Source organism: Bubalus bubalis, chromosome 19 (assembly GCF_019923935.1).
Source record: "Bubalus bubalis isolate 160015118507 breed Murrah chromosome 19, NDDB_SH_1, whole genome shotgun sequence".
In the NCBI taxonomy this organism is placed as follows: Eukaryota; Metazoa; Chordata; class Mammalia; order Artiodactyla; family Bovidae; genus Bubalus; species Bubalus bubalis.
The window spans coordinates 2,500,507-2,527,696 of record NC_059175.1 but is presented as its reverse complement, the minus strand read 5'-3'; the positions used below and the strand labels follow the sequence as shown (position 1 = coordinate 2,527,696).

Genomic DNA, 27,190 nt, shown 5'->3' with positions numbered 1-27,190 from the left:
TTTCCTTTCAATCTTTATTAAAAAGAATCACAAATATTATTGAACCATACAGTTGCATCCACCTCTTTAATTCTTCCATTCCCATCAGAAACATTTTGTTTAAAAAGCTCAGTTGATCAAACCCACAGAAACTGAATTGTTAGCAGTATCGTAAAGGGGGAAAGAATGAGAGCCTGTGGTACAGGGATAGGAGAGAGATGATCTTCCAAAGCCATAGTTTATTTCTGAAAGGAAAAGTAAAAGGATACATTTATTAGAAAAGGAAGCTAAAGAATTAAAGATGGCAAGATTCTTTTAAAAGATTGGGCCTTTATCATGGCACACCCACAAATTACCATTTATGGTACTGTCGGCTGAGCGAGGCCAGGAGGCAGGGATGCATATAAGGTGCTTCTTTTGTTCGGGTGAGAGTGGCTGGGCTTGGAAAAGATAGCTCACCTGCAGCACCTTGTTCTGTAACAAGCTACTGACTCAGAAAGCTCTGGACCCAGGATCAAAATTCTCCTACTGAGGCAGGATAAGCCACTCAAAGTAGTCCAGCTAGAAAGATCAGGTGCCACTTGTGATAAGCCACTTGTTTCTGGGTGATGCAGCTCATTATCTATTATAAGCATCCTTCCTTGTCATTAGAGCATAGGGATAAAAGCTCCTCATGGAAGGATGCAGGGGATCTGCTGCTGGCAAATTGTTGCTCAGTGTCGAAGCAGCAGATAGAACTGGACTTGATTCTGCAAGGCTTCATGACAATAGTCTGTATAAAGACTCTTAGAATAAGTTTTTAAAAAGTTCCTCCATTTTTCCCATGATGTGGGGAAACGGCTTCAGCATTGTTTAGGACAGGCTTGCATATAATAGTAAAATGATAAGACATGTTAAATGGGGGAATGAAGCCCCAGAGCTCTCCCAGTTTGGGGAATCCATTATATCTTATAAAAAAAGAGATTTATGTTTGAGATTATTGGTCCACTAAATTTTTCTTCACTTATAGTTGATTTTCAATGGTAGGACTTATTGGAATATGTGGACAGTTCTGCTGTGGCAATAGATACTATATTAAAAACTCATCTTGGTATTTACTGCACTGACTTTCAGTTAATTTACTTAAGCCCATTTCATTTTAATCAAAACCAAAAACTAGAAAATGTTACTCCCCAACTAAGCAACAATGTATTTTTTAAGCACTGTAGAGATTTAGTAAATAGCACGTGTGATTAATTTAGAAACAACCTCTGCCACTTGACTCAATACACGTAATAGCTTCCTTTTCCTTTTTTGTATGAGTTAAATGAAGACCAGGGAGCCACTGGGCAGTCAGTTCTGGGTAGGCTTGAAATCTTGGGCTCCATAGGCATGTCTTTCATAAAAATAAAAAATAAATTGGTAGATATTTCTATTAAAAGACATAGTGCTAGGACTTGTACACAGCTTAAATAATGGTTGGGTGAGCCATTCTTTGAGGGGAAAGGCTCAAATGTTATTTTAGTCACTTGCGGCACCATTAGTTAGGGTGCACACTTGGCTTAGAATATCGTTTACCTTATTACGTTGCTTTATTGATGATCTTTGGCTTAGCAAACAGTTCAACATCTTCTCAAAAATACATATAGTATGCCCAGTAAAATACATTGGCTAGCATAAAAATCAAAGGAAATAGTAGTTTGGAATATCGATCAACATTACTCGGGTTTTGAATTGTGAAATAATCAACAATCCTGCCCAACTTATCTCGGAAGACAAACTTGAACTTGTCACTGGTTTTCATTGTCAAGTCGCTGTAGTCAACGTTATCTCCGGAAATTTCAATGCTGGCAAAACTGATCTTCCGTTTAAAGCTGGAGATGGAGCTGTTGATGATGTTAGTAATGTTGACTTCTTCCACTTCCTTTGCTTTCCCCTAGTTCATAAACACGGTGGTTAGTTTGACAGATGACTTAGCAAAATAAGTAAGTGGGTATTTATATACGTGGGGCTTCCCTGGTGGCTTAACGGTAAAGAATACACCTGCCAATGCAGGAGAGGTGGGTTCGATCCCTGGGTCAGGAAGATCTCCTAGAGATGGAAATGGCAACCCATTCCAGTATTCTTACCTGGGAAATCCCATGCACAGAGTAACCTGGAGGGCTATAGTTCATGTTGTTGCAAAGAATCAGACATGACTGAGTGGCTAAGCAACATCAATTCACATACTTAGAGGTCTTAATATTGAATAATTAGGTTTAAGAGAGAGCAGTACTGAGTGCCTTGCTTTCCATAAAAATCAAAGGAAATAGTAGTTTGGAATATCGATCAACATTACTAGGGTTTTGAATTGTGAAATAATCAACAATCCTGCCCAACTTATCTCAGAAGACAAACTTGAACTTGTCACTGGTTTTCATTGTCTGGTAAGCAAGACTTGGCAGTCCTGATATCCTGCTTATAGGCACCTGTCTTTAAGCCATCAGCTTGTATAATGGGGAGAATAACCATTGCCCGTTCTAGATGTGCAGAGTGTATGTGTGTGCTCAGTTGTGTCCAACTCTTTGTGACCCCAAGGACTGTAGCCCATCAGCCTCCTTTGTCCACAGAATTTCCCAGTCAAGAATACTGGAGCGGGTTGCCATTTCTTTCTCTAGGGTGCTAAATGTTAATTGCTCAGGTTTTGAAGATACTGACCTGGGTTCAGATCCCATTCTGTCTTTCACTATTGTGACATTTTAGTCACCCCAATTCCTTTAGAGCTCAATTTCCTTGCCTGCAAAATGTTGATGACATTAATACCTACCTCTTGAGAGTGATGGGAAGATTAAATGGTGTAAATTACGTAAAGCATTTAGTAGGTATTTGACGATTTCATTTTATTCCAGGGAGAAGGGAGTAACTGATTATGGAAGTTAGTAGAAATCAGCAGTGTCTTAAGGTTTTTGCCACACAAACAGAAATAATGATGGTTCCTGCAACCCCATGGAGTTGCCATTCTCCACCATAGCTGGAACAACACAGCACATGGACTGGAAAGAAAGCTCAGCCGTGGAACGCAGAGGCAGCCTGATCCCGGGCAGAGCCTGGGTGGGGTGGTGGCAGCCGTTGTTGACTCCTACCCCAGCAGCACATCAGAAGCAGCCCAGGCCTCTGACAATGGCTGATACACTGTAGCTCACGGCCTCCAGTCCACACAGAGAGTCTACATGGGTCCTGCTTGCCCTGCGGTGCGACTTCACAGCAGGGCTGGGGTGGCAGAGGCTGGAGGAATGATCAGCTATGAAGGAAAAGAGGACCTGGACCCGAGGTTGCACCCGAGCAGAGCAAGGGCAACAATTGCTGGTACCTGCCCAGATAGTATATCAGAGAGAACGTGGACCTCTCTCTGCAGCCTACCCAGCCTGTAGGCCTCCCTTCCTTCAGCACCTCCCTGGGGCTGGGAGAGGGAAAAGCATACATTTAAAAGGGATAGAGCCAGCATGGGCCCAATCCTCAGGGCTTCTGCTCCAGCAACTTGGGATCAGATCCCACCCTAATAGGGTGACGCGGGTCACCGGGCAGAAAGGAACTCACACCGCACACCAGGCTCTAGTTCTAGCCCCTCCGTCTGCAGTCACACCTTCCACCAAGCTGCCAGCTGCCAGCACATGCTGAGGAAAGACATGACTAGCGTCCACACCACGTCCAGCTTTCCCAGCAAAAGCACTCTGTGTAGGGACATACCCACATAAGGCCTATGCCAGACCGCAATAGGCAGCTGCTTCACCTAAACTCGTAGAGGCAGAGGAATTTAAGCAAAATGAAAAGTCAAAGAAACTGATCTCAGTTGAAAGAGCAAAAGAAACCCCCTGAAAAAATAGTGAAACAGAAATAATATCTGATAAAGAATTCAAAACATTATTATTAATAATGTTAACTGAATTAGGGAAAAGAATAGATGAACATGGTGAGAATTTTAACAAGGAACTAAAAAATATTTTTAAAAAGACCCAATCTTAGGGATTCCCTGATGTCCAGTGGTTAGGACTCCACACTTTCACTGTCGAGAGCCTGAGTTCAACCCCTGGTCAGGGAATAAGATCCCACAAACCGCACAGTGTGGCCAAAAGAAAAGAAAAGAAGAATTTAATACTGAAGTAAAACACACTAGAAGGCATGAAGCAGACTAAATGATACAGAAGAACACATAAATGATCTAGAAGATAGAATAATAGAAACCACCTAATTAGAACAGCAAAAAGAAAAACAAGTAAAAAAAATAAATGAGAACAACTCTGGGATAATATCAAGTGTATCAGTGTTCACATTATAGGGGTCCCAGAAAGAGAAGGGGATAGAAAATGTATTTGATGAAATTATGACTAAAAACTTCCCAAACCCAAACAAGGACCAAATATCTAGGTACAGGAAACACAGAGGGTCCCAAGCAAGATGAACTCAAACACATTCATACCAAGACATAACTAAAACGCCAAGTGTTAACGATAAAGAGAGAATTCTAAAGGCAACAAGAGAAAAATACAGAATCATATACAAGGGATCCCACATAAATCTGTCAGCTGATTTTTCTGCAGAAACTTTGCAGGCCGGAAGAGTGTGACATTCAATGCTCTAAAGGGTAAAACCTGCAACCCAGGTTATCCTAGATTATCATCTAGCATTGAAGAAGAGATAAAGAACTTCTCAGACAAGGACAAACTAAGACAATTCATCAACAGTAAACTTACCCTAGAAGAAATGTTAAAGGATTTTCTCTGAGTGGAAAAGAAGAAAGAATCTGTAGGAAAGGGATAATCCTAATCCCTTTACTAGGAAAGGCAAACGTACAGTAACAACTGAGGCTCAACCACTTAATTAAGCCCGTGTGAAGATTAAAGACGAAAAAATTGTGAAAACAACCATAACTGCAAAAAACAGTTGAAGGACACATGAGATGTAAACTATGACATCAAAAATGCAAAGTGTAGGAGAAGGGAGTAAAAAATGCAGCTCCTTTACAATGCGTTTGAGCTTAAATTACTACCAGTTTAAAACAAGCAGACACCACAAGACACTACAACAGATACACAAAAATGAAAAAGAAAGGAACGTAAGAATGTTATTAAACAAAATCATCAACCATAAGAAAAGAAACAAAAAAAGGAAATGAACTGAGAAGAACAACAACAAAAAAAACCAACTAGAAAATGAGTAATAACATGGCAGTAGGTACGTAACTGTCAGTAGTTATTTTATTTTTTATTAAACTTTTTATTTTGTATTGGAGTATAGCCAATTAACAATGTTGTGATAGTTTTGGGTACAGCAAAGGGACTCAGCCATACATATACATGTATCCATTCTTCCCAATTCATTGAGCTCCCTCCTAGATACACTGCCATATTTAAAATGGATAACCACCAAAAGTCTACTGTAGAGCACAGGGAACTCTGCTCAATGTTATGTGGAAGCCTGGATGGAAGGGAATAATTACTTTAAATGTCAATAGACTAAATGCTTCAAACAAAAGACAGGGTGAGTGATAGAGTTAAAAAACAAGACCCACCTATATGCTGCCTACAAAAGTTAAATGCATGCAAAGAGTGCAAGTGAGGGGATAGAAGAAGACATTTCATGCAGACAGAAATGATAAAAAAGCCAGGGTAGCAATACTCATATCAAACAAAACAGACATCAAACAAAGTCTGTAACACAAAACAAAGATGGAAACATACAGTAATCAAAACAGCATGGTACTGGCACAAAACAGACATACAGTTCAGCACAACAGAGTAGAGAGCCCAAGAATAAATCCACTTCACAGTCAGTTAATCTATGACAAAGGAGATGAGAACATATAATGGAGAAAAGAGTTACCTCAATAAGTACTGCTGGGAAGACTGGACAGCTACATTTACAAGAATCAAATTAGAAAAATTTTATTTAATTTAAAATTTAAAATTAAATTAATTAAAATTTAAAATTAAATTTTAAATTTCGTATAAAATTTAATTTTATACAAAAATGAACTCAAAATGGATTAAAGATCTAAATGTAAGAGCTGAAACCTTAAGACTCCTAGAAGAGAACGTAGGGAGAATACTCTGACATAAATCATAGCAATATTTTTTTGGATCAGTCTCACAAGACAAAAAGAAACAAAAGCAAAAATTAAACAAATGGGGCCTAATTAAACTTAAAAGTTTTGCACAGCTAAGGAAACCATTAATAAAATGAAGCGACAACTTACTGAATGGGACATAATATTTGCAAATGACATGAAGAGCAAGAGTTTAATATCCAAAATATATAAACAGGTCATACAGCTGAATATCAAAAAAACAACACTATCAAAAAAATGGCCAGAGGACCTGAAGAGACATTTTTCCAAAGAAGACATACAGAATGACTAACAGGCAAGTGATACTTGACATATCTAATTATTAGAAAAATGAAGATCAAAACAACAATAAGACATCACCTTGCATCTGTCAAAATGGCTACCATCGAAGAGTCTACAAATGAATATTGGCTAGGACATGGAGAAAAGGAGATCCTTGTACACTGTTGGGAATGTAAGTTGGTGCAGTCACCATGGAAAACAATAAGGAGGTTCATCAAGACACTGAAAATAGAATTACCATAAGATCTAGCAGTTGCACTCCTGGGTATAGATCCAGATAAAAATGAAAGTACTAATTCAAAAAGATACATGCACTCCACTGTTCAGAGATGCATCGTTTACAATAGCCAAGATATGGAAGCAATCCAAGTGTAGCTCAACTGACCAATGGATAAAGAATATGTGAGATACATATATATATAACGAAATATTAGCCAACCATAAATATGAATGAAATTTTGTCATTTGCAGTAATGTGGATGGATCTAGAGAATATTATGCTCAGTGAAATGTCAGAGAGACAAAGACTGTGTGATATCACTTATGTGTGAAATAAAAAAAAATAAATGAATACAACTAGCAAAAGAGAAACAGACTCACAGACATAGAAAACAAGCTAGTGATTATGAGAGGGAAAGAGAAAAGAGAAGGGGAAAGACAGGGGTATGGGACTGCATGATTTCAACTACTATGTATAAAATATATAAGCAGCAAGGGTAAATTGTATAGAACAGGCAATAGTAGCCATTATTTTGTCATAACTTTAATGGAGTATTATTATGCTGTACGCCTGAAACTCATATAACATTGTAAATCAACTCTACTTCAATTTAAAAAATAAATTTAATTTAAAAAAATAAATTGATTTTTTAAAAAAAGAAAGCCTACATACTCTTTGGCTGGCACATATGATCATTTGCCTTTAGTACTTTAGTAATATGACTGTGTGAAACATTGTTTACAATAGTCAAGCACAAGAGAAAAGTCAACTGGATCTCTGGGCTATTCTGAATCTTCCTTTTCTCCCCATTTAAACCTTGTACAGTCTTGGCCCTTAGCTGAAGGGGGGCAGCTCTTCTGCATTGGATCCCTATTTTTTTTTTTTTTTTTTTTGCCTGTTAGCAGGAGCTTTAGTATGCCCATGTCTATAAAACTTGGGCTTCCAAAAAACCCCAGGGTTCCATGAGGCTGCAGAGAATAATAGTTAAGGGCATGGTCCATTGCCCACAGCAAGTGGGAATAACAGATGTGTCAGACTTTGGAGCCAAGCAGATTTAGGTTCAAATCTCAGCTCTGCCTTTTCCTGTCTTTGTCCTCTTGAATAAATTACTTATCTTCCCATACTCAGAACCCACAACTGTAAAAATAGGGATAGCCTTACTGAGTTGTTATGAGCATTTTTAACAGGTGTCTACAAGATGGTAAAGAATCCGCCTGCCAATGCAGGAGATGTGGGCTTGACCCCTGGGTTGGGAAGATTCCCTGGAGTAGAAAATGGCACCCCACTTCAGTGTCCTTGTCTAGAGAATCCCATGGGCAGAGGAGCCTGGTGGGCTACAGTCCATGGGGCCACAAAGACTCGAACATGACTGAGCACATGACCATGACATGATGACCACGAGCATTTTAAATGACATAATATTCGCAAAGAGCTTGTGACTATGTCTGGCACATACATGCTCAATTGATAATAATCATTATTATTATTCTGAGAGATGAACCAAGGTGTTTCACTGCTAAGCCAGATCATGAGTCTCTCCCTGTTAGCAGAAAAATACGCTAATCATGAAATTTGCCACAGTTTAATTTTTCCATACATTTTTCTGTAAACCATTGCTTGTATAATTTAAGAAAACAAGAAGGCAACAAAAGAATAAATAGTAAATACATATTAATCTGGAATTTATAAGCAGCTGATCATGTTTGATTTGATCCTAGGTTTTTCATGGATGCTTGTTCTTATGGTTGTGATTTTATGTTGCATACAGATAACACAGTTATTTTCTGTGAGAAAATTAAGCATATTAATATCTCATTGGCAAAAAGAGTAGTCTTTTTAAAAAGGTGTCATGACTGTCAGATTCGCCCAGCTGAACAAGGATGAGAATCACTGGTGCAAAGTGAATCCTGGGGGGTCAGGAACCAGGTCCTGGTCTTCTCTCCAGACCAGTGTATGGCACAGGTGATGAATTATACACAGAGACCTCAAATTCTTACCCGATCTTTGGCTGCCATCTGCTGTAAGGAGCTGTAGTGGGCAACTGCATATTCCAGGAGGGCCCCAAACACGAAGCTAAAGCATATTCCCAGGTACACATCGATGGCCTTTATGAAGCAGTTGGTGTTCGGGAGAGAAGTACGGGACCCAATCATCAGTGTGGTCATTGACAATACGGTGGTCACTCCTGGGGAAAAAGGGAGCAATGCACCCACGACAGTGGTCAGTGCATCTGCCTTCTCCACCTGGCAAACTGTCTCCATTCAAGAGCTGGCAGCGTGGGGACAGGACTCAGAAATGGGGCACAGCTCATTCTGAAAAGGCTGTGGGCTTCTGGAAAAGAGCTGATTTGCCCATTTTGTACAGGTATGAATGATACGACTTTCTAAATATTTCCGTCTTCTCACTGGAGGGAGGTGTTCAGTAAACAAAATAACCGTTCTTCCTTATCTGTCACTGTAAAACAAAGTTTAAAAATACACTATTCCTAACGTGGTCTCTCTTTCTCTCTCTCAAGAAATCAGCTCCTAGAACTGTCCTGTGAATATCAAATAAAAGAATGGCAGAAAGTTAAAGAAAAAAATAAGACCTAATAACCCAGTTCTTAGAAATCTCCCATTGGAAATACTTACCAATGCAGGTTCTTGCAGGAACTGAATCAAGGGAGATCCAAAACGAGACCCAGGATAACACCACCAGGAAAGTGGAAGGAACATAGGTTTCCAAAATGAAATACAGGACATTCCTCTGAAGCTCAAATTGCAAGACCAGTCGTGTGTAATTTCCTGATAGGGTGAACAAGGGATAAGAGATCAACCCTACTCACCTGGCATTCCCTGTGGGATGTTGAACTTCGCTGTATTTGCCTCAAACCATCCATTGTTCACCAAAACATAGTTAACAATGACCTGTCATCATAGTTTCAATGAAAGAAATCGTGGTTGGATAGCACGGCATTTACGGGAGCGCTGATGCCCCCACCCGTGAGCCTCTTGTGCCTTTCTCTGTCACAGCATTCCTGCAGCATCACCGCTGGTTTCCAGGATACCCGCTTCACGAGACTGTGAGCCCCTGGGGACCACCTCAGGAGGGGGTGTAAAGCAGGTAGAAGTGCCAAGCCCAAACGCTTGGCATATCACAGAGGGGTTCTTGGGCCCAGAAGGGGCCAAGGGAAAAAGAGGTGATATTTCTGACTCAGAATACAACTAGGCTACATTGCTCTTGTGCAAACTGTCCTATGAGTTACCTGTTTCCTGCTGTGATCTGGTAACTGAGGTGAAATATTGTTGTATGGTGTACTGAGCAAGTCGCAGGTTCTCCAATCCCCGCACAGAGTCGTTCCCTCTCAGCCAGCTGAACTCTACGTCATTCCCATCGTAGCCCCCTGCCGAGTGAAAGAGTGCCCTGATCAGTGCAAGACGGTGGCAGATTGAACTGGTCTGGAAAACGCTGTGAGGCAGAGACAACAGAAGCTCTGTCTCGATGGTGTAAGTCCAGAGACGATCCCATGCAAAGCCCGGCATGATTTCTCAAGTGTAGTTACAGTGTGTACCCAGAATGAGACGACCTGCTAGGGCTTTTCACCGTCAGTGAGGACCGGTCCTGCGCTAAGCATTGTATACACCTAGTAGATGATGAGTAACTAGAAATGGCCTCTTTCATTATTTAAATAACATTTTTCAACACGTATCTGTGAACTCACAAAGATCTATAGTAGCTATTGCCTTTCAGGACGGTCTAACATTTTGGAGGGGATTCTCAGGGACATTTGGCCTGTTCATATTTTCCTATTGGCATAATACAACAAAAAAAGGACCCCAAAAAACTTTCAGCCATCCACTTTGTTGATGTCTGCAAACATAAGTATTAGATAAACCTCAAAGCAGTTTTACTAATATAGTTGGTGATTGTAATAATAGCTAGCTTTTATTAAACATTTACATTAAGTCCTTTACATATTATGTCTCCAAGATTCTCACAAGCTTGCAAAGTAGAGCTATATATTTCTTCATTATGTAAAGCTTTTTTTTTTACATTTTACGAAATTGAAATGGATCTCACAGTTGTTATATATTAAGTAGAGCTTAGAGCTTACATTTTTTCTGCAGTGTTGTTATTCCATACATGCTGTGCCTTAGAATTGAGGAACTGTAATGTTTTGTCCCTTTTATACATGAGAATGATCAGATTCAGAGAGACTGCATAACTTTCTCACGATAGCAGAGCAAATGAGAAACAAACCAGTATTGGACCTCAAGAAAGTTTAATACCAAAGCCCATGGATGATGATGATAATATCTATCATTTAGTAAGCAATTACCTTTCTAAGTGCTTTACAACATTATCATCTCATTTAATCCTCAGATGATACCTTTGAGAAGATAGATGAGTGGTTAATAAGCACATAAAAAGATTCTCAAAATCATTAGTCATAAGGGAAACACAAATCAAAACCACAGTAAGATACCACTTCAATCCACTAGAATGGCTGTAATTAAAAAGATAGTAATAGATGGTGAGAGTGTGGAGAAGTTGAATGTTGCTGGTGGAAATGTAAAATGGTGCAACCACTTTGGAAAACGGTCTGACAGTTTCTTGAAAAATTAAACATTAATTTGACCCGGCATTTTACTCCTAAGTATCTATCCAAGAGAAATCAAATCATGTCCATAAAAGGACTTGTAGAGAAATGTTCACAGCACTGTCATTCGTAACAGCTGAAAGGTGGAGACAAGTCAGAGCAACTTGTACTGCTTGTATCATTTTGTCTGGAATCCCAAAGGGAAAAAGTATCTAAAAAAGTAGGTTGTACAAGCCTCTACTTAGATACTTTGCTTTCATAACTAAGGGTGGGGTTGTTGTCCAGTCACTGACTTGTGTCCCACTCTTTGTGACCCCATGGACTGCAGCACGCCAGGCTTCCCTGCCCACCATCTCCTGGAGTTTTCTCAAACTCATGTCCATTGAGTTGGTGATGCCATCCAACCATCTCATCCCCTGTGGCCCGCTTCTCCTCCTGCCCCCACCCCAGCATCAGGGTCTTTTCCAGTGAGTCGGCTCGTCGCATCAGGTGGCCAAAATATTGAAGCTTCAGCTTCAGCATCAGTCCTTCTGATGAATATTCAGGGCTGATTTCCTTTAGGATTGACTGTTTGATCTCCTTGATGTCCAAGGGACTCTCAAGAGTCTTCTCCAGCACCACAATTTGAAAGCACCAATTTTTCAGCACTCAGCCTTTTTATAGTCCAACTCTCACATCTGTACATGACTACTGGAAAAACCATAGCTGTGACCATATGGACCTTTGTGGGCAAAGTGACTGGTAAATGCTCACAATCATTACCTTCTCATTGCTCTTTCCCTGAGTGGATATGGGCAATTGTGGCATGGTATCAATTCTTTTCTAGGGATAGCATTCAGGAAAAAGCCCTTGGTGAGGTTTCTGAATCCAGATTCAGTGAGAGCTTCCTCTGCTCACTGGGGACAATATTTGTGCAAGCAGATTGCTGGAGTTTCCAGGAGAATCTCACTCCTGAGATTTGAGATGAGCACAGCCACACATGGAGGGCAACTGCTCTCTGTACATGGGGCTGAAAATGAGCACTCTTTTTGTTAACCTCAAGTTGTAATCTGCCCCCAAACAGCTGCATTGCTTCAAGGTTTTTCATGCATTTAATCAATAAGGTAATTAATCTGCCTGCCCGAGTCTTTAATTAAACGTCTACCTCTGAAAAATGACTGCTGTCTCATAATGGTTCTGTTTCTCAGATGTTGGCCACTAGTGTCCTCATGTAAGAAGCACCCAGTGGTTTCCACAGCTTGACTACAGTTTTTCCTCCTTCTGCAAGCCATGCCTTGATGCCTTAATAATCGCTGTCTGTGGCATTTTCTCCCTAGGACTTGTATCACAGGTGCCATGTCCCCATGGTAGGCATTTCAGAGTGGTTTACTAAGGAACCACAAGATCACTCACAGGGCCAGGAATTCATCTGACACCCATCAGCTTAGAGTAAATCCTCATTCTTCATCATGAGCAAATCCCCAGGATGCAGTTTAGATGTCCACTTACTGGCATTATGCTATTAAGCTTTATGTATATCAAATAATTTATTTTAGAAGTTTAAAGCAGTCTAGCAATAAAGGTCGATGATTGTTTTGCATATCTGCCAGTTCTTACTTCTGCTGTGCTCTTCCTGGTTTCCATGACTTAGTAGTTCCTGAGACTCCTTCCTAGTCCTATTGACTCTTGTTTGCTTTGCTGTCCTGTCTAGTTGTAGGTGGAAATACTTGGTGCCGATGCACAGGGGTCCTGTCCCAAAGACATAATGTTGAAAGGTTTATTTTTGAAAGTCTCTAAATCTCTCTGGACATATACCCAGAAGGGATGAACCCACTGTCATCAACATCAAGGAGAGAAAGTCTACTATGAATAGGACACGGAGAAGGCAATGGCACCCCACTCCAGTACTCTTGCCTGGAGGATCCCATGAATGGAGGAGCCTGGTGGGCTGCAGTCCATGGGGCCGCTAGGAGTTGGAGTGAGTGACTTCACTTTCACTTTTCACTTTCATGCATTGGAGTAGGAAATGGCAACCCACTCCAGTGTTCTTGCCTGGAGAATCCCAGGGACGGGGGAGCCTGGTGGGCTGCTGTCTATGGGGTCACACAGAGTCAGACACGACTGAAGCGACTTAGCAGCAGTAGCAGCAGCACACATACACAGATCTAAGTCACCCCAGAAACTCATCTAAGGGGCCTGCATGACGTATACTCACAGCTCTCTAGTTGCAACTTGCATGTCTGTGTGTCCATGGGGTATTTAGACAGGTCCATGTTACACGCAACAGTTGTTGTGATTCTAAGAAAGGAAAAATGGGTTCGTAGAGAGTGTTATAAGGATGCTATAGAAAGTATACCCTCCCTCTTAAGGGCCACTCCAAGAGAACTTTCACCTTGACTCTTAGAGTGAATGTGTGACTTGGTGCCTACATTCAAAGCAGTCCTGAGTTTTTCTACACTAAGCAATACTTGAGAGACTTGGTTAAAGCCAGAGTCCAGAGTGCAGAAAGTTAGAATGTTGGCAATTCAGAGACAAACTTGCAACAATATCACAAAACAGAATCATTCATTGGCTTTTTTGAGATGCTTCTGCATCCAGTTTATTCTGGGCTCTGCGAGTCAAAAACTTGCCTAAGGTCAGAGAGCAGGGACTTGCCCTAAATCTGTCTGACTCTGGAGCAAGGCTATGAACCATCATCCAGTATTTGTTATCCTTGTACTTGCATTATTGCACTGTTATGTGCAATAATACAGAGACACAAACACACGCACATGCACACTCACACGTGCTGTGGGAACGCAAGGAAGGGGCACCTTAGTAGTGATGGAGTTAGGGTCAAGGGAGAGGTCTATTGGACTTCTCGAAAGAGGTGCTGAGGTTTGGGCTGACCTCTGTGGCTCAGCTGGTAAAGAATCCACCTGCAATGCGGGAGACCTGAGTTTGATCCCTGGGTTGGGAAGATCCCCTTGAGAAGGGAAAAGCTCACACTCCAGTATTCTGGCCTGGAAAATTCCATAGACTGTATAGTCCATGGGGTTGAACACAACTGAGCGACTTTCACTTTCATGAATATTTGGTCCGTGTGTGTGTGTGTGTGTGTGTGTGTGAAGTCGCTCAGTCGTGTCCGACTCTTTGTGACCCTGTGGACTGTAGCCCCCAGGCTCCTCTGTCCATGGTCCCTAGCCTTCTACTGAAGGCCTCTAGCAGCATTAGGCTTGCAGTCATTGTTTAGCCCTGGCAGAGGCAGTGGTGAGTCCTCTGCCTGTAGGCTGCCCCAGGGAGCACCTTAGGGGCATCCTTCCTGTTGCCGCCAAACAACAACTTGATGAAGTTCTGAAGGGTGGAAGGAAGTTTTGGTCTCAGAGATTTGAAGAAGGGGCAAAGCAGAACCCATGACTATAGATGGTGAGGCTTTAGAGGACTGTACTTTGATTTTCTACCTGTACGAGAACACCTCACCTAAGTAGAGATGTATTCTGTAGCCACCAACTGCCCCGCTGCGCCCAGGAAAAGGAAGTTCTTTGTATCACCTTTCTGTCTGCGTTTCCTGTTCCCCTTCCCTCTTCCTAGCTAACTTCCTTTTACTCTTTAAGACTCAGCTTAGAGTCCTGCGAAAACCTCCTCTAACATCACCCCAAACCACTGTCCCACTCCCGGCTCAGGCCCCCAGTGCCCTGACTTCCTTTGCTTATGTGTCTGTGTCAGGACAACATCTGATTCAGCCCCATGGCCTCAGCATCCAGCACAGGCCTGGCACGGAGCACGCATTCTCAGTACAGACTTGTTGAGCCAAACTGGACTGAGAAAGGGCCCTTCTGCTCTGAGGACAAGGACCTAAGAAGGCAGGCCCATGAGAAGGGGAGGTGGTTACTGAAGACTGGTCAGAACATCCTTTGCCTTTCCTCCCTGCTCTTTCCCCTCCAACCCTGAGGTCACAGGCGCCCGGTTACCTGAGGGCATACAGGACTGTGCCATTGGAGAAGAGGCGGATGAGTCTGTTCCCCACAGTGACTTCGTGGAGGAAGGACTTCTTGGACTCCACGATGTAGGTGTCTGGCACCCAGAGGAACTCCACTAGGCGCGCATCCAGAGTGAAGCTCTTGTTGCCTTCGAACACCAGCCGCTGGTCCGTCCAGCGCTGTCTGAGGTATATGGTGGCTGTGTAGTCCTGAGGGGCAGCCGGGGAGAGGAAGTGGACGGAAAGAGAAAGCTCAGAAAGTGCAAGGAAAAGGGTCCTGTCTTACTTCCCTCCCCACCGCCACTGAGATCAAGAGCACATGCCACAGTAGACAGGGGTGAACGAAGCTTGCCTTGAGGTGGTGGCCTGCAACTATATGAGGACAAAACACCTTATTCATTCCAGACAACAACATCCACTGCCCAAAGGGAGCCGCATAGGAGTGGGTTCAGGGCCTTAACTTACTTTCCCTTGATCACAAAGGCCACACTAAGTTTTTCAAGGCTGCCCAGTTAACCTGGGGTCTACAGCGGACTCTCGTGGCAAACTGCCTATAGTGCCACCTTGTCTAAAATGTGTTCTCTTAAGTGAGAGGATGGTTGAAAGAAGTTACGTGATTATTGGTTTTCATCAGCTTGTCTCCTACTCTGTGAGGAACCACGTGATATTTAGGCTTCTTCCCTGCATTTTATTTTTCCCCATTCTTATCCCTCACCCAGCACACCCACTCCCTCATTTTGCCGCTCCTAGCCTTTGAATTCACTTTTCCTCTGATACTCAGAAGATTTGTTTTACAAGCATCTTCCACTGTCTTGAGTTTCAGGATAGGTCTCCAGTTCCTGCCATTCCAATAAGTCTCTGTTCTGTTTGCGTAGCTAGAATGGGCTTCCTCATAAAACACAGGGAAGGGGCTCAATGGGTGGAAGGCGAGGGAAGCACACTTACCATATTACTCTCCGAAATACTGGAGATACTTGCAATGTCCAGGGTCACTGCTATCTGAACAGGTTCTCCTAAGAATGGAGAAAACACAGAAAGCCTTACCTAGAAATATAAAATATAAAGCCTTACCTAGAAATATAAACAGACTTGCTAACATTAGCACAGTTAAGAAATACAGTTATATACATTCATAACTAATAAAAAAATATATATAAGAAATATATGGGCTTCCCAGGTGGCGCTAGTGGTAACGAATCTATAATTCAGGAGATGCAAGAGACGCAGGTTCGATCCCTGGCTCAGGAAGATCCCCCGGAGAGGGGAAAGGCAACCCATTCCAGTATTCTTGCCTGGAAAATCCCATCGACAGAGGAGCCTGGTGGGCCACAGTCCAAGGGGTTGCAAAGAATCAGATAAGGTCTCAAAGAGTCAGACACAATTGAAGCAACTTGGCAAGTATGCACATAAGAAATACATATATCTTGGAAAATTTAAAAAGTAACAGTGATCTATTGCAAAATTTTAAACAGTTTAGAAGCTTATAAATAAAAGATGAATTTCTATCCTCCCCCTCGCAGGAGAAATGTCCATACAGGGTGTGCCTCTCTTTCGTATGAAAAAGCAACGCACACGTATACACTTAGCTAAGCACACGGAAGCGAGACCACACTATAGTCATTAGTGTTTATTTGAAGGAATGGAATGGTATCTGCTACTTCCTACTTGGAGGACTTTTTCCTATGGTGCTTGTGAGGGACTCATTTACTTCGAAATGTAATAGAGATTTGGGAACTTGTACACAAATATATCTCCCCCCCTCAACCAAGTAAATTTACTACCAGATGGCATTCAAGACTGCTCATGGTTGAGCTTCCACTCACCTCCTGACATCTTTCTCCTCTTCCTGTGCTCTCCAGGCACCTTAAACTATTTACAATTGCAGAACCATCCCCATTTGGTCTGGTGTACAGATGCTGGGCCTCAATCCTGGAGTCTGGGCAGATGGGCCTGATTTCTGAGGCTGCCTGTCTTACCTCTCAAGTGAAGTAAGAAGAAGTGAAGAAGAATGGGAGCCACCATTCTCAGTGGCCAGGCCAGGAATGTTTACTCCCCCTGAGACTAGAGATGTGGAACAAAAGTCCAGGAGTCAGGAAGATGTGAGTTTTGATCTGGGAAGTTAGCAGACCTTTCAGAACTGCAGCTTTCTCACCCGCAGGTTTGAATAATGCTAATGACATCAGAGGGTCATGGAGAAGGTTAAATGAGAGAAGGTGTGTGGTAGCTTCTTTGCAGGTGACGAGCCAGAATATGCACAAATGGTTGCCTAGCTAGACATACAGAAGGTGCCCAGAAATAATTATGTGTACAGAGCCCCCAGCATGGTTTCTATCATGTCATACCATGCACTCGGTAAATATCATTTCCCTTCCCTTATCCCTCTCTTCCATGATGTTAGCTAATTCTGGAAAAGAAACAACCTTCTTCATCAGGTTAATAGGTGGAAAGCATTTACTTGGGATAATAACTGGGGGTACCTCAGGGAACTGTGACAACACATTAACTAGGAGAAGGAGAGGTGGAATTCAAAATGCTTCACCGCATCAAACTGGGAGAAATCAGAGAGCAGCCTATTTATTAATTGAAGGAAATCAAGCCGCAGGATATAGGGAAGAACTTGGAACTGGAGTTTTAAAGCCAGTGCAATTAAAAATAATTAACTGAATACTTGGTAGGAAAGGGGTAGATCTTTCAGGGCAGACCCTGGAAGGTGCTGACGGAGTTAAGGTGCTAAGTGGCTCTCTGCCCCTCATGGCAGCAAGGTGTCGCATCAAGAAGAGAAGCTTAGGGTCAGAGTGGCCACACCCCAGCAGTGTGACCTTGAACAAACTGCTAAACCTCTCTGTTTTACAGTTTCTCATCTTTAAAATACAGCTACTAATGTCGGTTATCAGGGTGGGGTTGGGAAGGTCACGGGATCGATTGTAAGAGCTTGGCACACGGCAGGCGTGGGTCAGCGCTGGTTGCCACCCCTGAGGAACATGGAGAACCGAAGGCGTACCAGCGCTTCAGGCTCACTGCGGGCTTTGTACGTTTAGTTTCTTTCTAGGTAGTCTGCTGCTGCTAAGTCGCTCAGTCGTGTCCGACTCTGTGCGACCCCATAGACGGCAGCCCACCAGGCTCCCCTGTCCCTGGGATTCTCCAGGCAAGAACACTGGAGTGGTTGCCATTTCCTTCTCCAATGCGTGAAAGTGAAAGGTGAAAGTGAAGTCGCTCAGTCGTGTCCGACCCTCAGGGACCCCATGGACTGCAGCCACCAGGCTCCCCCGTCCCTGGGATTCTCCAGGCAGGGGCACTGGAGTGGGTGCCACTGCCCTCTCCGCTAGGCAGGGGCACTGGAGTGGGTGCCACCGCCCTCTCCGCCAGGTAGTCTAGTCCCGGCTTTTCCTCAGTTGGCTGCTTTATGGACCAGAGTTTGTTCTTTCTTCCCTGTGAGTTAGAAAAGTGAGCGGTGCCACCAGAGGGCAGCTTTCTCCTAGGAAACAGGTCAAGGCCAGGTCCTGGGCAGAGGCTTGCAGAACCACCAAGCTCAGTCCCTGAAAAGCCCTACGGAGGTCTGGTCACTCAGGGACCTCAGGGTCCTAGACCTGGGTGGACAGACGTTACTCCAGAGAACTATAGCCCCTCTGTGGGCCTGGAGGCTGCCTCATACGTGTAGGTTCTGTTAGGAGGCAGAGTGCCAAAGGCTCATGACAAGGGGTGGGGGGTGTGCCTTCCCCTCTTTTTGACTGAGGACCCCTTGCCCCATTTCCACCCCAGGTGGGTGTGCGCCTCATGTCCCTGAGGGCCACCTCAGGCTCAGAATGGGTATGTTACCCAGGGACTCTGCACCCTGTTGGCCCACGAGCCAGCAACAAGAGGGCAGTGTTCTGGCCTAGCTGTTTGGCATCTGGGAGGCAGAGAAGTTGTTCAGCAAATCTAACCAGATGTGCATACTCCCAGGCTTATCATTAGCATTCAGTTGGTCCTGGGAAAACCAGGGGAGGTGGAAGCCCCCCAAGGTCCCTTAACTTAAGGACCTCAAATCCTAAATGTGTGGCCATGAGGCTGGGTCTCTCAGATCTCCATCTGAAGGGGTGTGGGTGGCCCCAGCTGCTGTGCTCTGAAACCTTTCACCACACTTGTTCAGAGGCCACACTTCCCATGGGCTGCATCCCACTGGGGCCTGAAAGTGTTAGGAATACTAAAGCAGGCCTGCTCCTGGGAGGCACAGAGATGGGAGACTGCTGTGATGGGACCTTCCGCTCAAGGACTCTGTGGTGGACTTTCTGAACACACTTAGAACTGCACTGTGGTCTAAGGCACCTCCACCAGCCTTTCTTCCCTCCCTCCCTTCTTCCCTTCAACTCTCCAGCTTCCTCCTTTTCCTGCCCCATATTTTGTCATAGATATGGCCCCAATAAATATCTTGCAAGGATAATCCTCTCTCATTGTCTGCTCCTCAGAGGACCTGGACTAACCCACTAATCCTAGATCTGACCTGAGAATTTTATTAATATCAACTGAAGGGAGGAGCAGGAAGGCAAAGGGATTAAAACAGATGGCAACCTGATGATATATTTAAACACTTCATTCACTCTTCCTTGTGAGGTAGATGATATGCCCCTAGTTACAGAAAACTAAGATGCTTGCCCAGCAGTTGAGCCAGGAGCCAAACTCAGGTTTATTTGACTCTAAGGCTCTTTCTATTACTCAAGGTAACAAGACATTAGTAACCACCTTGTTCAGTCTTGCATTTTACAAACAGAGAGGCTGAGACCCTGTGAGAAGGACGTAGGTGGTGGCTTCATTCTTTCCATCCTTGCCTCATTTTTCAAGATGTATATTAATTGACAACTTGCTACCTGCTGAGCACTGAGATACCGCTGGGGCTACTGAAGTAAATAAAGCAGGATTTCTGCAAGGGATTTCAGCCTAGAGCCGAGACAGACATAAAGCCAGTGACAGCAGCACCCAGTAACAGCTATGATCTAGAAGTATGTTCAGAATAAAGTGTGAAGAAAGGGCATGAGGCCTGGAGGAATCTGTGTGGGCTGCTCAGAAGGGGAAGCCTTTGATCTGAGACATGAAGGAAAACTGGCATTTTACCAGGAGTCAAATTGGAACAAGCTCTTTGTGGCAGATAAACAGTCTGAGCAAAAAGCATGGAGACCAGAGAGGCCAAGGAGGTCTGGGGGCACATTTGTGTAAGGGCATAGCGGGGAGAAGCTGGGGACATGAGGGTGACAGCTAGAGGTGGGCTGGGAGGTTCTGAGTGGGCCACGCAGAGGGCTCTGGACTCTAGGCTGGAGACACTGGGGAGCAGGAAGTATTCTGAGCAGCAAAGGGCCCAGGTGGGTCTTCCAAATGGCAGAGTAGAGGGTTAGTCTTGAGGTGGTAGGCTGAGGCATGAAGAACAGGTGGAACAGTCCTGGTGAGACATAGTGGGTTTCTCGAGTAATGATACCTGAAGTGCAGGTAGAAGGCAGACAGCAGGTATGGGGTAGTGAGGAAGCTCTAGTAACCTCTCTGGGGAGGAGGATTTCTGTATCCTGCAGGTGGAGAGACCAGAGAAAGTGCTTTCTCCCAAGCAGCATGAAAAATAACTGGCAGCTGTCTGTATCACTGCCAATCTGTTAGATCAGAAAAAGCAGTCAACTACAGTCTCCCGAAACCCTTATCTGCATATTATCTCTGGTCCTGTTCTTTTCGAATTGATGTCCTGGGCAAAAAGAATGACCTACCGCCAAAATTGGGCCTGAGAAACTTGTTATATCCTGCTGTGAGATTCTCAAAGCCAGGCAGGGACAGCTTGTTGCTTCTGCTGACCTCGATGTTAAACTGATTCCCCTGGACGCACATCCTGCAAAAGAAAACAGGTTTCAGTGTACATGCGTGCTGATGTGCGGATCAACATGCATACATACAAACTTGAAACCTGAGCTTGTGTTTGCATGTATGTGTGTGGTTATATGGGCTTCCAAGTGGCTCAGCGGTAAAGAATCTGTTTGCCAATGCAAAAGACGCAGGAGACACAGGTTTGATCCCTGGGTCAGGAAGATCCTCTGGAGTAGGAAATGGCAACCCACTCCAGTATTCTTGCCTGGAAAATTCCATGGACAGAGGAGCCTGGAGGGCTGCGTGCAGCCCATGGGTTGCAAAGAGTCAGACACAACTGAGCATAGAAGCATGCACATGCGTGTGCCTGTGCTCACGTACCAGCAGCGACTCTTCCAAAGAGAACTCTCCAATTTTCAGCTGCTGAATTAAACATATCTCTATCTCACCCCACTTTATTATGCATTTGCCATGTATCATAATGTCGTGGTAATTTGGAAACACTCAAAACCTTCCCCCCAAAACAAAAGGGATTTATCCATCTCTGACCATTTTGGAAGCTTGACTTCTCCAGACAGAAAAGCATGGCATGACACTGTATGTCCTGGTGCGTCAGCGGGGCGAAGGCACTAGGATTTGTCTTGTCGTTGGTAAGTAGAAAGGACTGCCACCCGTCCCACCGTGTGCAAAACCCAAAGCAGTTCAGACCAAGGCCACTGTGGGTGGCAGAGCTCACCATGCGGAGAAGAGACTCAGCCACAGGAAGGTCAGGTGGAGACTGCGCCTCATGTTGGGGAGCTGCACGTGTAGCGTGAGGCCGAAGTAGAAACAACCTGGGGAAGCAGATGGGGCAGGTGGGAGGCAGCCGACCCCCAGAGCGCGCCTCCGCCCAGCCCAGCTTTTCCCTCCTGGAGGGTCAGGTACAGCATTTTCTCCAACTCTGTGGGGGGCAGCCTCTTCCCACACCCACATGCAGCTCCTCCCTGCATGTCATCCAGGAATGCCTTCATTTTGGAAGATCACATTTTTTTTCCACTTTTTAAAACTGGAATGGTGTGGTGTCAGTTTCTGCTGTACAACATCATGAATCAGCCACATGTATTCATATATCCCCTCCTTCCTGAGTCTCCCTGCCACCACACCCCCACCCCACCCCTCGAGGTCACCACAGAGCGCCACACTGAGCCCCCTGCGCTACCCAGCAGCTTCCCATCAGCTATCTGTTTTATACACAATAGTGAATATACGTCAGTGCCACTCTCTCAGCTCATCCCCTCTCCTCCTCCTCGACCACTGTGTCAATAAGTCTGTTCTCTACATCTGTGCGTCTATTCCCTCCCTGCAAATAGCTTCATTGGTACCATTCCTCTAGATTCCATATATATGCATTAATATATGATATTTGTTTTTCTCTGACTTACTTCACTCTATATGACAGGCTCTAGATTCAGCCGTATCGCTTCAACTCACTCAATTTCGTTGGAGGATCACATTTCAAATAAAGGCTGAGGACCTGTTTAGCGAGCGGTTCTCCAGAGCAGAAATGCAGCTGGTGCGTCCTGAGGTGCATGTGTGGAAAGCTCACCCTGTCCTTGTCCTGATTTTCCAGGAAGGACATCCCAACCACATACTCCCCTCCGACCATGCCGTATATCGGAGAGTCTAGGCCTGTTAAGCAGGAAATGAGAACTTCCCGAGGACCTCCATGGGCCAAGGAACATGTTAGGTACTTTCCTATAGATTCTCCTCATCTGTGCTCACAATGGCCTTGTGAGATGGGCAGGTTTATCCCCGTATTGCGATGAGAATACAGCACTCCCAGAAACGTCTCTGTGCTGGTGAATGTCAGAGGAGGCTTCACAGACAGGGCTGGCAGCCTCAAGACCCAGTCACGGGCTGCTCTCCACCCCCGGACCTGCTCCCTGGTGCCTTGAAGCTGCTTAGCTGGTGCGGGTGAACATCGTGTGCGTGCAGACTGTCAGGTGAGGCATGGCCTAGGGGCTGGCCCCCTCGGTTTGGGGACTGCTGTCAGATGTCTCTGGGAGAGGCAGGTGCCCAGGCAGGTCAGTCTGCGAACTGTCACTCTGGGGACAGCAGCGGAGGTCCTCAGGGCGGGGGCGGGGCTCAGGTCCCAAATTTGACCTCTTTGGTAGTCTCTGTGAACAAGGTCACTTTCTAGAGTCTTGCCATTCTGGGGCTCAGGGTGCAAATCAGCCATTAATTAACATGACTTACAAAACAAACACGTGTTTATTCTAGGAATGGAAATGAACTAGAGATGTATACAGTCAAGCGTGAAAATCTCAGTGATGTGTTGAAGTAGGTGTATCAATTTGACACACGTACCACTAGGGTGGGAGATGTTGATGGTGGAGGAGGCTGTGTATGTGTATGGAGCTCAGTTTTGCTGTGAACTTAAAAATTCTGAAAAAATTAACTCTTAAAAAAACAGTGTAAATCCCTCCCTCACTTCTCTAGTCTCATACTTCCCAGATAACAATTGTTAACGGTTGCTTTATGCATACATCCACTATATTTTTATGTACACATATATCTTTGCATGAAGAAAAAGATTTAAAAGCAAAACTGGAATGATGGCATACAGTTTTTGCTACATACATTTTCACTTAATAATAAAAGCAAATCTTTATTAAATATTGAATGCATGCTTTTACTAGGCCAAGAACCTCTTCAATCCTCACAACAACTTTTTGAGGTAGTTACTACCATTGTCATTTTACAAATGAAGAAACGGAGGCTTAGAGATGATAAGAAAATACCAAGGTTATACAGCACGTGAAGAACAGAACTGAATCCAGGCAAGCTGAGCCAAGCATTTTTTTTTTTTAGCATTTTATGTTTTTTTTTTTTAATGGTTATTTCACTTTCATATTTCTTTAAAAAGTTGAAGTATATTTGACCTACAAGTACTTTTAACCACTGTACCATGACACATACTCTTTCCCAATGTCAGTGGGAACTTTCCATGTCATTCCTATAGATCTGCCTCATTGTTTGTGATGGCAACAAGATATTTCATAAGATTCCATCCATGGCTCCTCCCATGGATGGAGGAGCCTGGTGGGCTGCAGTCCATGGAGTCGCTAAGAGTCGGACACGACTGAGCGACTTCACTTTCACTTTTCACTTTCATGCATTGGAGAAAGAAATGGCAACCCACTCCAGTGTTCTTGCCTGAAGAATCCCAGGGACAGGGGAGCCTGGTGGGCTGCCGTCTGTGGGGTCGCACAGAGTCGGACACGACTGAAGCGACTTAGCAGCAGCAGCGCAGTGCACTAACATTTATATAACACATGTCCTATATGGTTACTAAGTTATTTCTGAATCTTTTACTGTTACAAAGCCAATAATGAACATCTCTGCACATGTGTAAACTCCTATAAATCTGCACTGTGTCTTATAAATCTTCCCTGCCTTAGTTTTTTCCTGCTCGTGCGCCAACAATACCAGCCATAAAATCACCATTATCGATCCACCAATGTTCGTAATCACACTTTCTCCCTTTAGTGCATCTCCCCGACCCTTGTCCTTCCTCTTAATCCCAGAGTCATGTTTAAGAAGGTCCAGGGAGCACTCCCATGCCTTCTATCCCTTCATTCAACTTTCCAAAGGCTTAGCGGGATCCTCCTATGAATCAGACTCATGTGAGGCCCCCCAAGAGCTGCGGTCTGCTGGGGACAGAGGAGTGTGAGCAGTGAAAGACCGGAGTTCCCGGTGACTGTCCTGTGACGGGGGCCGAGGCAAAGGGATTCAAGGAGGGAACACAAAGGAAGTGCGTGGCCAGCTGCATGGGGGACGGTGCCACAGCGCTAGGATGGAAGCCATAGAGAGGGTCACGGGTTCTTGAAGGATGTGTGTGCATTTGCCAGGTGAATGAAGGAGGCCAGGGGCCCTCCAGATGGTGGGGACAGATATGGAGTCTCTTCTATGGACACCCTGCTACTTACTGTACTTAGTCTCTCCCTGTAGCCCATGGCCACTGACAACTTCTTTCTAGTCTGGCCTGAATTAGCTCCATTCTCATCTGGGATATGTCTCAACTCTTTCTTCTCTCATAAGGTACCACCCTCAGTCAAGTACGTTGGAAACACCCAGTCTTCAGCTCCAAGACTCCAGCTGAATCATGTGTTTCCTGTGGTCAACCCTAAGTTAGGAAGACAGAATGTCTGGGCCCTGAGCCTTTGAATCTGCTCCAAAGAGTTCATGCTCTGAGAAGCTTTACCCAGGCTAGACTTAGACGGGTGATCCCATCGCAACCTGCTTGCTCTGGTTACGGCGCTGAGAAAGTCTCATTTTTATAAGGGAAGAAAGGAGAAAAGGAGAAAGCCCTCTAAATGCCTGCTAGGTGCCACTCTTGGTGATTGATCTCATTTAATTCTCACCAACTCACCCAGTAGGTGTTAATTTCGAGAGTGACTCTCAGGTCAGTGAAAGGTTTTGACTGAGGTCACATGGCCATTAAGTGCCTGTGATTTGAACCCAGGTCTTCCAAGCCCCTCTTTTATGTGCTATATCTGGGAAGAGAGGCCTCAGGTCCTGGAGCTGAACTGGGTTCCACAAAACCCATCTCTGGGATAGAGTACTGCATTCACAGCATGGGCTAAGTGGCAAGTGCAGCTGGTGCCCTCGTCCCGTGTGGCAGAGGCACCAGCCCTTAGGTGGCAGCTTGCGTACCTGACTGCCTGAATGGAGGTTTGGCCACCAGCTGTGACGCAGGCTCGGGGAATGGCGTTTGGCAGGGCTGCGCACTGAGCCACCAGGGGGCGGTGCCCGGAGGGTTGTCTTGCAGCCACAAGATTCTGCTGGAACCACCAGCCTCCTGCGTCTGTAGGGAGCATGGTACTCAGGCACTCAGATCCACTCCTGAGTAGGGGCAGCCTATGCACTCTTACCCTCCTCTGAGGGGATCTCTGCCAAGGTCCAACTTCCACTGGTAGACCTTGAACTTTGGATTCAGGCACCCCTGAGTTGTTTAACCTCTCAGAGCATTGGTTTTCTCATCTAACAAAAGGGAATAGAAAGCACTCAACAAACACTTGCTTTCATTCTCCTCTACCTTCTCCATCTTCCATGGGGACTTTGGCGACTCCACCATGACTACAGGAATCCAAAGCTCAAGCTCTTTCTAATATACCCAGGCTGTGAGCTGAATGCAGTGTCGCTCCGAGGGGACTCAGGTTGGCATCACCTCAGGAAAGACAGTGTCAGACACAGGACTTCAGGGTCACCTAGGTGACTGAGGCCACCTTTTTCTAGATGGGCTCTGAGAAGCAGTTGTTGTTGTTTGGTTGCTAAGCCGTGTCCGACTCTGCAACCCCATGAAGCAGAAGTAATTCCAGTATGTGCTTGTCTCCACTCCCATTCCCAGAATCACCATCACACAAATACTTCGAACTGAAATTTGTCATGCGAAGAGTTGACTCATTGGAAAAGACTCTGATGCTGGGAGGGATCGGGGGCAGGAGGAGAAGGGGACGACAGAGGATGAGATGGCTGTATGGCATCATGGACTCAATGGACATGAGTTTGAGTAAACTCCGGGAGTTGGTGATAGACAGGGAGGCCTGGCGTGCTGCGATTCATGGGGTTGCAAAGAGTCGGACACGACTGATCGACTGAACTGAACTGAGCTGAAATTTGTCACGTTAGCCTCCTCCCTCCACGGGCACTGCGCCCCTGTCATCGGTCACTTCTGCATAGACAGAACCATTTGTTGGAAAGCAGGTGTGGCACCTGAATTAGGCTGAGGTGAGGAGAGACATTATCACCACAGGTCCACCTTGAGAACTCACAGAAGCTGGACTTGTCCAGTGTGTGTCCTGGGTGGCAACATAGAGAGGAAGACCTGTGGCTCTAGGATTGGACCAAAGGTGCTCTGATCTTGCTTCTGTGCTTTCTCTGAGATTGCTTAACTTCTCCCTTAAGTTTAGTTCCCTCCACTGTATTAATAAAAGGAAAAGTTCTTAAGACAACAGTGAGGCCTCGTACAAAGGAGGTGCTCCGCAAATTCCAGCCCCAGCCCCCTTCCCCGGGTCCCTGCCGGGCTTAGACTTGGCTCGCCTGCCCTTTTCTCGCTCCAAGCAAAGAGGGGCCAGCAGCTTCCTTACCGGTTTCCTTACTCCGTTAGGACCGGGCCTTCAGGTCTTCAGGCTGGGCTTTCAAGTAGGGCATAGTCTTCCGGGTCCCTGAGATTCTTCCCATCGTCAGCCCTGACCCCCGGGATGCAGACACACAACCACTCTCTGATGGAGTGGCTCTCTCTGTGGGAAAGAG

General features: G+C 44.9%; 1 protein-coding gene across 2 annotated transcripts; it reads right to left on the bottom strand.

The window, feature by feature from the left end:
• LOC102392612 (gamma-aminobutyric acid type A receptor subunit pi) lies at positions 1 to 27,190 on the bottom strand. 2 transcript variants are annotated; one of them, XM_006075534.4, is made up of 10 exons: positions 27,025 to 27,190; positions 21,633 to 21,729; positions 20,803 to 20,921; positions 16,025 to 16,092; positions 15,072 to 15,289; positions 13,337 to 13,419; positions 9,808 to 9,945; positions 9,194 to 9,346; positions 8,561 to 8,748; positions 1 to 1,894 (listed from the first exon to the last, which is right to left on the bottom strand). In XM_006075534.4, exons 2-10 carry the CDS (start codon positions 21,683 to 21,685, stop codon positions 1,592 to 1,594), a joined length of 1,323 nt encoding a protein of 440 aa, XP_006075596.3. In that variant the 5' UTR covers positions 21,686 to 21,729; positions 27,025 to 27,190; the 3' UTR covers positions 1 to 1,591. The 2 variants fall into 2 exon arrangements, with proteins under 2 accessions (XP_006075596.3, XP_044788382.2); XM_044932447.2 differs by lacking the exon at positions 21,633 to 21,729.